Below are 16,005 nucleotides of genomic sequence, written 5' to 3' on the forward strand. Positions count from 1 at the left end.
TATTTCTTAGATTTTATTTATTAATTAATTGCTGGGAATTAAATTCATGCACAAAAAAATAAAAACTACATGGAAAAGTTTTTAAAAATAAACATAACTGGATATTTATAGTCTACAACCTGCTATTTGCGTAGCTATATCAAAACCTGCTGTTGCAGATTGACAGAAACATAACTGGTGATAGTAAAACACTATCGATAGAGAAAACATTTCTCAGTTGTGTAGTTTAATTTATTAGGATTTAAGTTTTCTCATAAGAGGTTATTAATTTGTGTTATAAATTTTAAAACCACTGAATATTTATATAGTTATTAATTTTAGGGTTTTGAGAGATTAGTTAAGGTATGTGTAAGTTAATCCGGACACATATGGTTAACAAAAAAAAACACTATAGTTAATTCTAAAGGGTGTAGCTCATCTAATTAGGCCCTGGATTTGCTCTTCAGATATCACTAATTTGAGTCTCGCAAATCTTAGGGTCATTGAAGACTTATATAGTTGTTAACTTCAAAGTCTCGAAGGATTTATTGAGGTACACATATGCTGGTCTGAACACTCACGATTAACAAAAAAAACCACTATAGTTAACCTTGAGGGATGTAGCTCATCTGGTTAGGTTTTAGATTTGCTTATTAAATATCACTAGTTCGAGTGCTACAAATCTTGGAGTCGTTGAAGACTTACATGATTGTTAATATCAGAATATTAGGGGATTAGTCAAAGTACGTATAAATTGGTCCGAACACTCACTGTTAACAAGCAAAACAATATAGTTAACCCTAAGGGATGTAGCTTATTTGGTTAGGTCTTGATTTTACTTGTTAGAGTTTACAAGTTTGAGTATCAGAAATCTTAGTAAGCTTATATAATCATTAATTTTAAAATTTTAAAAAATTAATTTAGATGTGGTAAACTGGCGCATAACTGCTGTAAAAAAAAACTATAGTGTACAAAACATGCCATGCCAAGATGACACCCCGTGATTGATTGAGGGTTTTGATCAGAACAGCTGAAGCTGTTGCGTGTTACTAACAGGAACTTGTCGTCTCTGTGAAGGACAAACTTTCCTTCCCTCACTTTAATTAACTCGGGGCCAAACTTTTAATTATCCTTGACTGTAACTAAATCCAGTTGGCATGGATATATTGGCGAGTCCGATACGAATTTTTTTTAAGTATTTTTTATTTGTAAATATATTAAAATAATATTTTAAATATTTTAAATTTATTTTTGATATTAATCTTATATATATATATATATAATTTTTATTTTGAAAAAATATGAAACATATCGAAAACATCTAAGTTTCCCACGGGGCCATGGCTTCCATTATCGACGACGACAGACATTTCTGTGTATTCTTTGTTGTGCACGCACCTTGAATGGAAACCACCGTTGCATCCCTGGTTTTTAACTAACAATATTATTCGCGCAATTCTGCATGGTTGTTTTAAAATGTGTATTTATCTAAATATATAATAATTAAAATAAATATTTGTACATGTCTTGATAATTTAAAACTCAAGAAAAAAAGTGTTTTTTTAAATTCTCTTTTCTTATTTATGTATTTCATTTTTGCTTTGGAAAAGACATATATTTTTTTATTGGTTGGTGTGTATTTATCTTTTTCTTATTTTTTTAAATAAGAACTTGAGATAATTAAAATAAATATTTGTAAGAATTTGAGTGATTTAAATTAAAAAACAATGCTCCTTCTTTATTCACGCACTTCTTTTTTGTTTTGATTAAAATCATGTTTTTATTAAAAAAACAAAAAAAAAAAACCATCCATAGCGTAGAAAGCAAATTTCAATAATAAAATTAAAAATTAAACCTTGATAATTTTCACCCAACCATATGAGAGAAATAAAATAATAATTAATGTAATAAAAATATATAAAAATAAATATAAATAAATATTTTAATTCATTTAATTATTATGAGCCATCTTTTTAATGCATACATGATAATTTATTAAGTAACTACTAGTATTACCAAGAAAACTGTAATTTTATTGGGAAAATATGATATAATCAAGTGATTTTTTAAATATTATAAGGATATTTTTATTCAAAGAGAAATTTATTTTAAAATATAAAAATTAATTAATTAAATAAAAAAGCTATTGAAATGTTGAAACAACAACTTTGCTTTTCTTGAAATTACGAGCTTATATAATATTATAATAATATTTTTAAAAATATATATATAAATAATTTTTAATTTTTTTAAAATTATTTTTAATGTCAATATATTAAAATAATTTAAAATTTAAATTAGATTAAATTTAAAAAAAAAACTTTCAAAACACAAATATAAACATGTTACATGAAAAGGGTTAGATTTTCAGAGCGCACAGTTTCCCAATAATGCCTTTTTATCCCCAACGAACAAGACAATTTTTTTTTTTTCAATCTCTTGCCCTTTCCCCGTCTCTTACCAAGACACCGTGCAAAGCAAGATAGTAAATGATGGGTCATGATCTTCTTAAACCTCCCTCTTTTAAAGGTTAGCATAAAAGTTATAATTAAAACTGTAGTTATATCTTTTGTGGTGATTAATTTTAGGCTGGGTCATAGCATACCAACGCTCGACTTCAAGTTACGTAAGGACATGTTAGGCGTCCAATCCCATATAAAGTGAAGGACGTGTCCACACCTGATTCTATGTTGGGTTAGAATATGTCTACATCCTACTACATGTTGGGTTAAGAACACTTCTCGCCCAACTCCACCTTGGGCCATGGGAGGTTCCGCACTCAATCCTCTATTGAGTTCAAGATGGGACCATGCCTAACTCCATGCTTGGTTATGATGTGCCCGTCCCTAATTATTCTTGGATGTAGTCGCAAGTTGAACTCAATTTATTTTTGATTTAGTGTGTGAGTTGAACCCAACACTTTTTTATATTAAGTGTGGATTTAGGTTGGTAATTATAATACTCATCGCATCTTATTAAATACGAATAAGTAGTCTATGCTTATGTTAATTAAATGTGATAGTACAAACAATAAAATAATATTATTCTATTGGTACAAGATTACATTTCCACTCATTTTACATTGCATGAAGCATGTTGAGTCAGGTAATATAAAAGATAATAAGAATATACATAAAGGGGTTCGAAATCGTATACCTTGAGACATAAACACACTTCTTCTTCTTCTTCTTCTACCTGAATTATACATCTTCTTCCTTTTCTTATTTTCTATCTTCATAAAAGCCCATTAATGTATTTATTAATGTCATTTTACCACATAAAAATACCTTATACTAACTTAATTTTCAGAGGGTCTCCCATCAACACATTTAGGATCTCAATGAAACTTTGTACATGTATTTATTCAGAAAAATTTTACATCCCTTTACAAGATCCATTAAAAAAGAAACCAATATATTAACAATATCTAAATGGTGTGGGGGAATCACTGTTCCCCCACACACAAAGCACTGTGGATTACAACAGTAATCCACAGTGTTTTCCTTCTTTTTCTTTTTTTTTTTTTCTTTTCTTTTTTTTTCTTCTTTTTTTTTTCAACTTTTCAACTTTTTCATTTTTTAACAGTGCTTTACTCCTTTTTTGTTTTTTTTTTTTTCTAACTTTTCCTCTTTTTTTTTCCGTTTCTTTTCTTCTTTTTTTTTTTTTCAAATTTACTTTTTTTTTTTCAACTTTCCTATTTTTTTTTTTTTTCATTTTTTATTATTTTTTTTTCAAAATTATTTTTGTTGATTTTAACTTTTAAATATTGACTTGGTTAAAATGTTTTCTTTCTAATTTTTTTCATTAAAATACTGTGGAGTGCTGCGATGTTTTTTCACATATTTTTTTATGTTATTTTTTTATTTTTTAAAATTATATTTGTCGATTTTTTTTTTTTAATATTGAGCTAATTGAGAGTTTAGTTTTGTAATTTTTTTTTCTTTAAAACATTGTTGATTTCTACAATGTTTCTCTGCATGATTTTTTTTTTCTCTGAAATTATCTTTTTTATTTTATATGGAGCTGGTTAAAAATTACAGTTATAATGTGGGAGGAAAGCACTGTAAATTTCCTCAAAAATTACTGTTGATTGCTACAGTTTTTTTTCTCACATGGTTTTTTCCTGTTTTTGTTATGTTTTTCCCTAAAATTATCTTCATCAATTTTATTTTTTAAAATATTAAGCTGGTTAAGAATTGCAATTACAAGTTTTTCCTCACAAAACACTATGGATTAATACAATTTTTCCTCATATGGTTTTTTTTTCCAGTTTCTTTTGTGTGTTTTTTTTTATAATATTTTTTCCAAAATTATATTCGTCCATTTTATTTTTTCTAATATTGAGTTGGTAAGAATTTAACTTTGTAATAAAGCTTAATCATGTGGGGAAAGCATTGTAGCTTTGCTCATAAAACATTATGGATTGCTACAGTGTCTCTCCGCATGGTTTTTTTTGTTATATTTTTTTTTCAAATTATCCTTTTTATTTTTTTTTAATATTAAGTTGTTTGTGAATTACAATTATAAGTCATTACAAATAAGATTAAATAATGTGGGGAAGCACTGTAGCTTTCATCACAAAACACTGTGAATTGCTACAGTGTTTCCAACATGATATTTTTCTCTTTTTGGTGTTTGTTTTGGTTTTTTTTTTCCTAAAATTGTCTCTATCGATTTTTTTTTTTAATATTGAGCTGATTAAGAATTTAGCTTTATATTTTTTTTTTCTTTAAAACACTATGAATTGTTGCAGTGTTTTCCCATTGATTTTTTTATTATTTTTTTCAAAATTATCTTTGTTGATTTTTTTTTTAATATTGAGTTGGTTAAAAATTATAATTACAATAAAGCTAAATCATATGAGGAAAGCGTTGTAGTTTTTCTCACAAAACACTGTGGATTGTTACAATATTTTTCTAAATGGTTTTTTATTTTATTTTATTGGAAAAAAAGCTATAGTTTTCCTTACAGAACATTGTCAATTGTTGCAATATTTTTTCTCATGGGTTTTTTTCCTTCCAAAATTATCTTTATTGGTTTTTTTTAATATTAAGTTGATAGAGAATTTAGCTTTGTAATTTTTTTTTTCTTTTTATTAACTAAAAAGCTAAATCATATTGTGAAAGCATTGTATCTTTTCGTCATGAAATATTTGCTCTATCATACCTTTAATTTCTATTACTTATCTAGCATTGGTTCACAGTTATAATATTATCAAATGTATTTATTTTATAAGCCCGCGGCAGCGCGCGGGCATGTCATCTCGTAATATTGAAATGAAGATCATAGAATATATTATGAATGACATCAGGGATTTTTTGGAGTAATTCATCCCAGAAGACCTCTTATGATTTTGTATCCTCTTCGGCAAATATATTATTTTATGTATTCTTCATGAATTTTCAACAATGAATCAACCACGGCATGGATATATCATTAAAAAAAAAACACTTCCAGCCAAATACAGATATTGTAACAATCATATTTTAAAAAGGCATGCAAGTTTTTTTCCTACTAAACAACCCCTCTAGTTTTTTTCACTTTTTTTTTCACCCCTTCGGTATAGATACTGTTTGTTGCTGTATTGTTGTTTACATTTTAATTTAATTTTTATTTAAAATATATTAAAATAATATTTTTTAATTTATTTTTTTACATTAAAACAATCCGAAAATAATTAATTTGAAATAATAAAGCTAAAGATTTTTTAAATTATTTAAAAAATGTTTTTAAAATAAAAAACAAACAAGATAAAAATGGGCAAATAACCATTTCCAATAAAAACAAAAAAATTCCTAAAAAAAAAGGCGACCTGATTCCATTTTCCTCCCCTCACAATTTGTTTTTTTATTAAAAAAACACAAAAATCGAGCTGTTTTCTTCTTCTCTATTTCAAATTGATTAAAAAAAGCAATCGGCGTAAATCAATATCTCCGGCGAGTAATGGAGGAAGGAAGCAGCAGCGTAGAAATGGCCGGGTCGGTTATCGCTTTCAAATTGAAAGATGCGTCGAGCTGGTGGCAAGATATTAACGAATCACCGGTCTGGCAAGATCGCATCTTTCACGTCCTCGCCGCCCTCTACGGTCTCGTTGCCGCCGTTGCTCTTGTACGTCCGCCACACCTCCCTTACCTTTTCTTATGTCTGCTAAACTAGCCCTATATTATCTATATTTTGTCAATTTATGCACGCGGATGATGAGTCTTAGGAATTTCTAGGGTTCAAATTGATGAATGAAGAGGTGGGTAATATGAACTTGTTTGATCGTGTTGTAGATTCAATTGATAAGGATACAATTGAGAGTTCCAGAATACGGCTGGACTACGCAGAAGGTTTTTCATTTTCTCAACTTCCTCGTGAATGGGGGTTTGTATTTCGACACTCTCAAATTTCACGAAGTAAACAAATTTGGTTTTCATTGTGATTGTATTATGTTATATCCACCGGTTCATTCTGTATCGCAGTTCGATGCCTATTGTTTGTTTTTCGCCGGAATATAGAAAGCATCCATCCATCGGTATGGGAGTGCTCGACTTTTAATATATTTTTTTTATAATTATCTTGGTTTATAATGATTTCTGATTGGTAAACTTGATGATTTTTGTTACTCAGATTTTCCAACATATCCTCCTTGATTCCCCTAGTCTTGCATTCTTTACAACATACGCTCTTTTGGTTCTGTTCTGGGCAGAGATTTATTATCAGGTTGACATTTTTTGGCAGTTTAGTTAATTAATTTAATATCTGGTCCAACTCTGTTATGACTTTGACATATATTAAACAGGCACGTGCCCTATCTACTGATGGACTCAGGCCAAGTTTCTTTACAATTAATGCGGTGGTTTATGCCATTCAGGTGAAATTTCTCCTCCATGTTTTCACTATTAATTGAAGTGAAGGGGAGGATTCAAAGTCGAATACCTTCTTTGTGGAAGCTAGTCAGCTTCATTAAAGGCGTGATATTTAATGTAATATTTTGCAGTTCTTTTTGTTACATTCAGCTAATTGTTTTGAATGTTATTGAAGAGTATTGATTAAGGCAAACCCTTAATCAGGAATATTCTTAAGATGAACCCACACAATAACTTTGTAAATACTAGATACTGTGATTTAGATTATCTGGGTGACCACTTGTGTGTAGATATTTTGTCTTTTACATGCAAAGGAGATATTATCTTTTACCTTATTTGGCAGATTGCCTTTTCATTATTAAGGTTTCAATTATTTCAGAATCAGATGCATGAAATTTTTTTGAGGTTTGCATATTTCACCCCATTAGTGTAATGACTAGGAACAATTGGGATATCTTGTGATTTGTTGACGAGGTAGCACTTAGTATTGTTGCATGGGATTCCAGACATGGAATCTGAGGATTAGGGATTGAGAAAGTGATCTAGCATAAAGAGCATGCCCAGCTGAGCGGGGAAAATTGGTAAATGGAGATGGTGTGTTGGAGTTTCTGATGTCAATTGGGTTTTGTTTGGTTTAGAAGTCCTATGACTTCATAATCGGTTTTGATTTTTAGGTGTGAAGATATAGAATTGAAGATCAAGTATAATAGAAGTGACGGATGCTATGATTTCATGGAGAACATTGTTTTTCTTGCCATGTTGCCTCCTTGACAAAGATTTTGATAATAAAGAAATCATAATGACCTGCCGTTGATGCATACTACTCATTTGGATGTCCTATAATTGATTGCCTTGACAGTGTTGGCTGGTTGTATGGAATTTTTTTCACGTGTACATGTAAGCACGTATGTTTCTGTATAGTCCTTTTTTTGGAAGTTAATGATTGTTGACTGGCAAGTCCAGTAGGTCTGTCGTCTGTTTTGGGCTTCCTTAAAGCTTATAAATGGGCTTTTTTTTGTGGAATAATGGAATTATGCACAAGTATGACCAAAATTTACCTATGTGCTCTGTCTCTTGCCCACTTTTCAAACTCTCTCTTCACACCCTTCCTTATTCTTCATAATTTTCTTCTACCTCGTTATCTTCTTTTTTTAAGTTCTTCATCCTGTTATGTTATTTTTTGGGAGGTATGGAGATGCTTTGAGCTCTTGGTCTTGTCTTCTCTCCTTTTCCTTCACACCCTCCTCTTTTTATGTGCTCGCATCTTGCCTAATCAAAGGATCAAGGTGAAAATTTCATTTTATGCTTTATTGAGGGTGCAAACTACAGCTAGAGCATGTGATACCAACGTTTCAATGCGATCGTTAGTAAATGCAAGTATGAAGCTACTGGTTAATTGACACAAGGAATGCATAAAAATGTTTTTAAAGTTAGACATGTAGATTTTCTTACTCCATATCAGGTATCAGGTACTATGAAACTTGCGATCATATTTCTCGGCACCCTCTAATGACACTGAAGCGTTGATGAAAGCTAGGGAGTGTTTGTATTTTAGGTCCAACTTGCTTTCCAAACTACCTTTTGCTTGAAAAGGCATCAAATTGATGCTTTTTTAGGTGCTTTTCGTTGTTCTTGATGTGCTGATGTAAAAAATGAAAAACAAATATGAGAAAACATCATTTTAATGCATTTTCAATTAAAAAGCATTGTTGAAAAACACCTTGCACCACATTACCAAATACACGCTTGGGACCTTCCCTATCCAATTCTACCTTTTAGAAAAGAAGTTACATTTTTTATTACTGTTGCTAGTGGGTGTTAACTTACTTGTGTTTGTAGCTGAACTGATAAACCAAATATGTTAGCAATTTCTTTGGCATATATATTCCCATCAAAAGGGCTGCTAGTGTTCATCGTAGATGCTTCTCTGAATTTTTGAATTATGAACTTGGAAAATATGTGGTGTTCTTGGTCAAAGCCTTTTTTTCTCAAATGGTGAAACAAATTGTCTTTTTTGGGATTCCCAGGAATTGAAATTTTTGTAATCTGCTGCATAGTTCATTTGAGACTTGATTCTTGTACTTCCAATTTCAGTTTTCACCTCCCTTGTACTTTGGACCATTTGAAATTGTGTCTTTCTGTTAGGTTTCCATTCATTTTAATGACAAAAAAAGAGAAGCATCAAATCCCCTTTTGTTTCTCTTTCTCCTGTTCTTTTCTTTTCTCCACCCTCCTCTTTCACTTTTCTATCTACCTCCCTCACCAGCCACCACTTTTATCCTCCCTCCTCTTTCCCTTCCTTCTGCTGTTATGTGTCTAATCTTTGTACAAATGTCGGTTTTGGTCTTGTTGGGATTTTGCGTTTTGGAGATGGTGATTGTGGACAAAAAGGGTAGTGCTTGTTCCTCCTCCTCCTCCTTCCCTCCTACATGTCTTGAATTTGGGACTATGTTTTGAAGATGATGATGATGGGGTCTTCTTGGGGAACATCCTGCAATTCTTTCATTATTTTGTAGTAAAAGAGAGAATGGGAGTAATAAATATTGTTTGATGGCTGGTGAGAGAGAGGAGAAAAGAAAGAGAAGGAACAAAAAGAGAAAAAGAAAGGAGCAAAAAGAAAAAAAAAGGATTTTATGTTTTTTCCATTAAAATGGATGTAGACCTAATAGAAGGATCCAATTTCAAATGGTCCAAAGCACATGGGAGGTGAAACCTGAAATTAGAAGTGCCGAGACTAGGTCTCAGATGACCTAAATTTCAAAGGAGGTTAGGCTAGTTTAGCCTTTTCTAAGCCCGTCATTTGGTCCGGACCATAATCTGGCTATGCATAGGAACATTTGTAAGATTTGTTGAAGGATTGAGAATTTTGTGTGATACTTTATGGACTATCCATTTATATATCCGGGCAAGTTCAGTTATTACTGGACTGTTTGCCAAATTCTTTGCAGGCCTGGTTTTTGTTTGTTGGTCCATACTTATGGGCACACTGGGGTATTGCTGTATTGACCACTTTGCAAATTGACCAGAATGATCTGCAGCATATTAACTTTAACTCTGGTTTTCTTTGATTTAATCAATTCCAGATTGCTATGTGGTTGGTGTTGGCTTGGAAAAATATTCCGATTGCTGTCATCCTATCAAAGATGTTCTTTGCAGGTTCTTTACTTTACACAATAAACTTCTCTGCATCCCTGGTAACTCTCTAGTGGTAATCCAGACAGTTTGTTCTTAACATCGATATTCTTGGCAGGCGTGTCTTTGTTTGCAGCTCTTGGTTTCCTACTCTATGGAGGAAGGTAACACACTTCTGTTTTTTCATTGCTATATATGCTTGACGCACAAGCAAGTTCAGTATATGCAGCGTGTCATATAGGGTATTAGCACTTGGAAAATCTATCAATGCTATTTCAATTCTATATGAATGTTTGGAAAATCTATAAATGGTATTTCAATTCTATATGAATGTTATCGGTGGGCGTGGATTGAGCCCCTATTCTATGCTAGTCAACATATTTGTTTATCAGAATACTCAAAGCCATGGCAGTGTTTTAATATCCGGTACTAAATTATTGTCAATGACACACAAAATAGTGATACTTCTGTTGGGCATTGATATAGGTTCAGATATCCTTTAAAATGCAACTATCCTACCTGTCAATAACTATTTGTTTGTGACATCATATCCATCTGGAAGTTTCAGGGCTATGTTAACTGGCTTGCCAAATTCATGTGTCATTTCACCATTCTCTTACCTGGAATGAGGTGTAAAAGTTAATTTATTTCAGGTCTAAAACGGATCCATAGCTAGTTGCTAGTTACTGGTGGAGATTAGTTAGGTTGAGAGCATGGTTTTTTTATTTTTATTTTTTATTATTATTAAAAAAAAAGAAGCAATTGGAGATCTTATTAGACATATTTCTACGGTAGCAAATGCCAACTGCTATTTACTTTGATGATTTGATCTGATGGGATGGGATTTTCCTCCAAGCGAGTTCTGGTGGGATTTTCTTATGAAGGGACTCTGCTGGAGCAATTTTTTAGGTGTTCTAGTTGTTGCTTAAGTTGTGTTAGTTTCTGGGCATATTTTCATGTTTCATACACCACTCTATAAAAGATGCTCTCAATGCTCGGTTCATAATGGGTTGTGAGAATCAGATGCTTTCTGTGTCCTATCCCACCTACTATCTTATTTGTCTAGCCTTCTTCCTGCAGAGGAAGTTAGACATTAAACATATTTGCCAAAAAAAAAAAAACCAAGAAGAGATGGTGGGTTCTGACATCGCTGCTGCATCAGATCTGGCTGGCAAGATTGTCTGACTTGTCTATGATGTCTCCAATTGTTAGGATCCTCAAGCTATTCGTGTAGTGCATTTTGATCATCTTAATCCTAGGGTAAACATTCAACCAATAAATTGGTTCCTTTATGGGTCCAATCATGGTTCTGTTTTTCGTGGAATGGGTTGAAATAAAGTCTTAGTTGCTTGGGGCCACTTTAAAAGTTTCATGAGGAAGCCAGTGGTTGCTGCTTATCTAGTTATCTCTGTTCAGAGAGCTGTGTTTCTTCTAATTGCAATGTGTTTGCACAGTTGTGCAAAATGATTAACTTGTATGTGAAAGCCTTTTAGCATGTACCTTTGATTCCTCTTCTTGCTTGATTTTGTTCTCCTAGAAGATAAAGCATCTCACATAAATATCTGTACCTTTTGAATTGTCATCTTTTGGCAGGCTCTTCTTAATGTTGCGGCGATTCCCTGTGGAATCCAAAGGGAGGCGTAAGAAATTGCAAGAGGTAATTATAGTTTAGAAGTACATTTCTGTAAATCAAGTTCCTGAGTTTCTTGCGTCATGATGTGTTAGTTGCGCAAATGAACCCAGTGTATATTATATGATTCAGATTAAACAAATTACTCAAAACTTAGATTTACAATCTAAACCCGTTCAAATCTCGTATTAATCAACTACCTTGATAGTAATGCAATCTGTATGACCCTCCACTATCTTGTTTTGCCTGCTGTGGTAGAAAATATTTTCCATTAGACTATATGATTTTCTTCTTTAATATATCTCTGTGTACACGGGTTTTTCATTTATCAAGTGTTTTTCTTTTCTTCTGTTTGGTTTTTGAACAGGTTGGCTATGTGACCACCATATGTTTCTTTTGCTTCCTCGTTAGATGCATTATGGTGAGTTTATATTTATGTTTTTGCATATTCTCTTTTCTACCCAACTTTTGGGGGGATGATGTCTTGTATTGGATAGAAGTTTTAAAATGGTCAACTAAGTGCTTGCATGAAAATTAGAGTCTATATTTCTGTTTAACTATCGTAAATGACAATGTTTCCTTTAAATTGGTTAGCTGTTTATTATTAAATGAGAAATGGAGTCCGTATTACTTTATGTTTCTTGTAAATTGGTTACCCCTGAAAGTTACATTTGCTTTGCTAAGACCTAAAACTCTTTTTGTTTCATGATGTCTAGATCTGAAGTTTCTCTAAGTTTAGCTTGTACTGTTTTTTTCTTATGCTCAGATATGCTTCAATGCATTTGATAAAGCTGCAGACCTTGATGTGTTGGATCATCCTGTTCTAAACTTCATATATTACTTGGTAAGTTTGCAATGTTTTCATACAGACAAGCTAGTGAAAGTTTGTGGCGTGTTTTGTTTATCAAAACATTAATTTTAAAGGCTGCTTCATGATGGTTTTCTCACTGGTAGCTAAACATAAAGTAAAAGGTGCAGACACACACATCACAAACATCAAGAAAGTTCCCCTTTATCAATCTTCTCATTGAATTATCTTCAGCTGTTTGCAATTTTTTCTGGTTTATGATATGAAATATCTGGATCTATAGATGTTGGAGAGTTTGAGAATGATAGGAGTTTGGTGTTCCTAAATGGACCTTGTTTGAACGCGATCAGCTCTGCTGGAATTTATATCAAATATTATTTTGAGGTGGCTTGGCATTGTATTTGGTGAGATTTTGCTGTGAAAATATAATTTGTGAACTTAGAATTCCATATGCTTTTGAAATTTGAATAGAATCATATGGATGATAGTTGTGCATCTCTGGATTTCCAAAGGTGGTTTTTTGAAGTTCTCGAAGAATTGCTTACCTTTTTCCTTTGATTCTAAGATTTCATTTCCTCATTGCATCCTTCACAATATTCAATGATTCCTATTTGAAGTGGACTTCTACACAATGGCTCTTGCTTCGTTAGTTTTTGGTTTTTGGGATTTTTTCTCTAATCTAATCATGTGAGTTGTGTATCTATGGCTTGCTACGGTGTTCTGATTGCATGGTTCTGATGTTTGTTTTTGAACCGCTAAGAAGTGTAGTTTCTATCTACCTCTTAAAGAGAGTGCTTTTGATATGTCTGTCTTTCCATGTTTTTCCTTGCAGCTGGTGGAGATTTTACCTTCAACTTTGGTTCTTTTCATTTTAAGGAAATTGCCTCCAAAACGTGGTATCACACAGTATCATCCCATTCGTTAAAAGAATTGGATGTAGTGTATGGTGGAATGGAAATCTCAAGAATAGCTTTTAATGCTTCCATTCATTTTGGAGATGCTGTGATCTTACAAAGAAGAGACGGGGGAGAGCCAAAGTGAGTTGTTACTTTGGAATCTGCAAGCTATTTTTATAGATGTAAAATGACACTTATTCTTGGTAGGAGGCCATGGATGTGTTGAAAAAGCAATGACCTTCCAAGTACTGGAGTATTTCTTACAGTTAGTGTTCTAATCTGTGCTTCATGTCCTGCGTTGTATGCTTGGTGCTCTGTTGTGTCTACAAGTTTGCAAGCAACCATACATGCACATGAAAATAGTGGAAAAAAGTTGTTTGTTGTACCATAGGATTGTGTTTCTTATACTGGATTCTGTAAAAAGTTCTTCAGTGCTCTGAGTTCTGTGAATGGATGGGTATATTCTCTCTTCATCTTGTCTAATTTGTTAGAGAAAGATGTAATTGTTTGTCCTAACAAGCCTTAAAATCAACTCTAATGGGCCAATTGCTCTTGAAAGTCGTAGTAAGCGAACAAAATTTAAATTGAGCTTTCGGAAAATTTCAATTCTAGTAAGTTTTTCATATATATATATATATATATATATAGACAAATCTAATCATGAAAATTCTATTAGAAGCATTCATGAAAATTATCCACAGCTGAGAAGAACGTACCTGGTATATTTCCTGTGCAAGAACATCTATGAACTGGTGGTGCTGGTTCTTCTCCCCATGCTCTGCTGTGATTCTTTCACCAAGCTAAAAAGATTTTCGATCTGAGGAGTTTGGTCTCTTCAAAAGGAGTTTTGAGTTTCACGAAGTTTGACTGGTAGATAATTGCCTGTTTGGTTCCGAGCTCTTCCTCTCTGGTCTTCGTAGCATTCTGAATGGTAGGTTTGCAGGCATATGCTTCACGCGTATATTTCCTTCTTCCACACCGTTTGGAAATGGAGTACAAATCATGTTTTTAAAAAATTTATTTATTTTTATTAAAATTTAATATAATTTATATTTTTTAAATTGTTTTGGTGTGTTGATATTAAAAATAATTTTTTAAAAATAAAAAAATATATTATTAATATATATTTTAACACAAAAAATTATTTAAAAAATAACTATTACAACGCTATAAAAATTTACACGTTGCGTTGCGTGCTGATTCATAAAAAATCTACTGCCAGGTTCACATTTTCATTGTGGTCTAGAACCACAGGAACATATAAATAAAGAGAGAAAAGGGCCGGTTATAGGCAAGAATTAAACAAGATAAACAAAGAATAAGATCGTGAAAAAACAAAAATAAATAAATTATGATGCAAGGCTCGAAGGAAGCGTATATTTTTGGGCTAGGCCTAGGACCAAGGAGAATAGTTTGCTGTTGATATAATATTAATTATTATATTACAATTACAATTGTAGTTGTAATTTTATGATATAATTATAAAAGAAAATGTTTGGGGTGTTTATACAATGTTTTAGTATTGCTCATATACTCAAAGATCATTATTTATTGGAACTTGTTTTTGCATTCTAATCTTTTTAGTTTTTAAATTTTATGTTTGGGTAATATAACTTAATTTTAATAATTATTTTTGACAATCGAGAAATAAGGAAGAGGAGAGAGAAAAATTTTGATCTGTCATTAAAATATAACCATGATTTTGGTGTTAAAGTTAGTATTCAAAAGAGGAGTTTAATGAGATGATTTAAGCTTTAAATTGAATTGAAAAAAGCAAATCAAAACTCAGAAGTGTGATATATTTTAATTTGATTTTGAGTTCTTTAGATTAGTTTGATTTTTTTGTGGCTTGAAAATAAAATTTAAATGTTTATATAATGTGTGTACGCACGTGTGCGTATGCACGAGTATGTCAAAATAAATTAAAAATAAATTTTAAGGTACAAATAACCTAAAATTTTAATTTTTTAATAACAGGACAAGTGAAGTCTGCATTTCTTTTTTAAAAAAAGCCAGGCATGATGGTTGTGCCTTCCAAGTATGCGCACAACTAGCATGTTCTTTTTCAAGTAAAAGCACGATTGGTCTGGCTCTTTATTCTCTTTCATTAATTTATTTTTATTTATAATTTTATTTTTCCAAAACTTTCTACTGAAATCTACCATTTTTATGGATGCAAATCATTTAATTTGTTTTTTGATCCGCTGTTTTTACACTGGATAATAAAATCACGGTTTCAATAAGTATTTTTTTCAAAATTGACAACCTTCAATCGAGCTATTTTGTTGCTCGTAGGAGGATCATGTCTCGTGTTATCTTCATCTTCATGGCAATTCTCCTATCAATCTCAAACACATGGGTAAACAAGAGTGCTCCGTAATCTATCTCGAGTCAACCGAAATGATTTGACGACCTTGTTAAATTTATCGAGCATGTCGATTCTAGCCCCCTACACTGTATGCTCATCAATTGAAGCTGAGTTTTCCATCTGATTCTAGACTCGATTCTATATATAACTGATGGAATTCTCCATCTGCGAATGCAATGATCCAATCTGACGATGGTTCTGATTGTTTATCCGAAACAAAATGATTTTTCTGATCGAAGATAAGCGAACCCAGTTTTTTTGAACACGTTGATTCTCTTCCTGAAATGTATGTCGACTACAAACCTGCGAGCTGCACTCTCGAACTAGCTCAAAGAGCCGCA

The 16,005-nt window shown here is 32.0% G+C and overlaps 1 protein-coding gene and 1 long non-coding RNA gene across 2 annotated transcripts; one reads left to right on the top strand and one right to left on the bottom strand.

The window, feature by feature from the left end:
• Positions 1–5,854: 5,854 nt before the first annotated feature.
• Positions 5,855–14,291, bottom strand: LOC118055000 (uncharacterized). The gene is made up of 3 exons (XR_004688587.2): positions 14,013–14,291; positions 8,283–11,581; positions 5,855–8,099 (listed from the first exon to the last, which is right to left on the bottom strand). It is a non-coding gene; the product is annotated as an uncharacterized lncRNA (long non-coding RNA).
• On the top strand, positions 5,923–13,769 carry LOC118054993 (protein TOM THREE HOMOLOG 1). Its single transcript, XM_035066774.2, has 11 exons — positions 5,923–6,087; positions 6,255–6,345; positions 6,444–6,496; positions 6,592–6,684; positions 6,764–6,835; positions 9,914–9,986; positions 10,081–10,126; positions 11,556–11,619; positions 11,960–12,013; positions 12,359–12,436; positions 13,233–13,769. Exons 1-11 carry the CDS (start codon positions 5,923–5,925, stop codon positions 13,323–13,325), a joined length of 882 nt encoding a protein of 293 aa, XP_034922665.1. The 3' UTR covers positions 13,326–13,769.
• Positions 14,292–16,005: the final 1,714 nt, after the last annotated feature.

The sequence above is a fragment of the Populus alba genome, chromosome 8, assembly GCF_005239225.2.
Source record: "Populus alba chromosome 8, ASM523922v2, whole genome shotgun sequence".
NCBI classification, from domain to species: Eukaryota; Viridiplantae; Streptophyta; class Magnoliopsida; order Malpighiales; family Salicaceae; genus Populus; species Populus alba.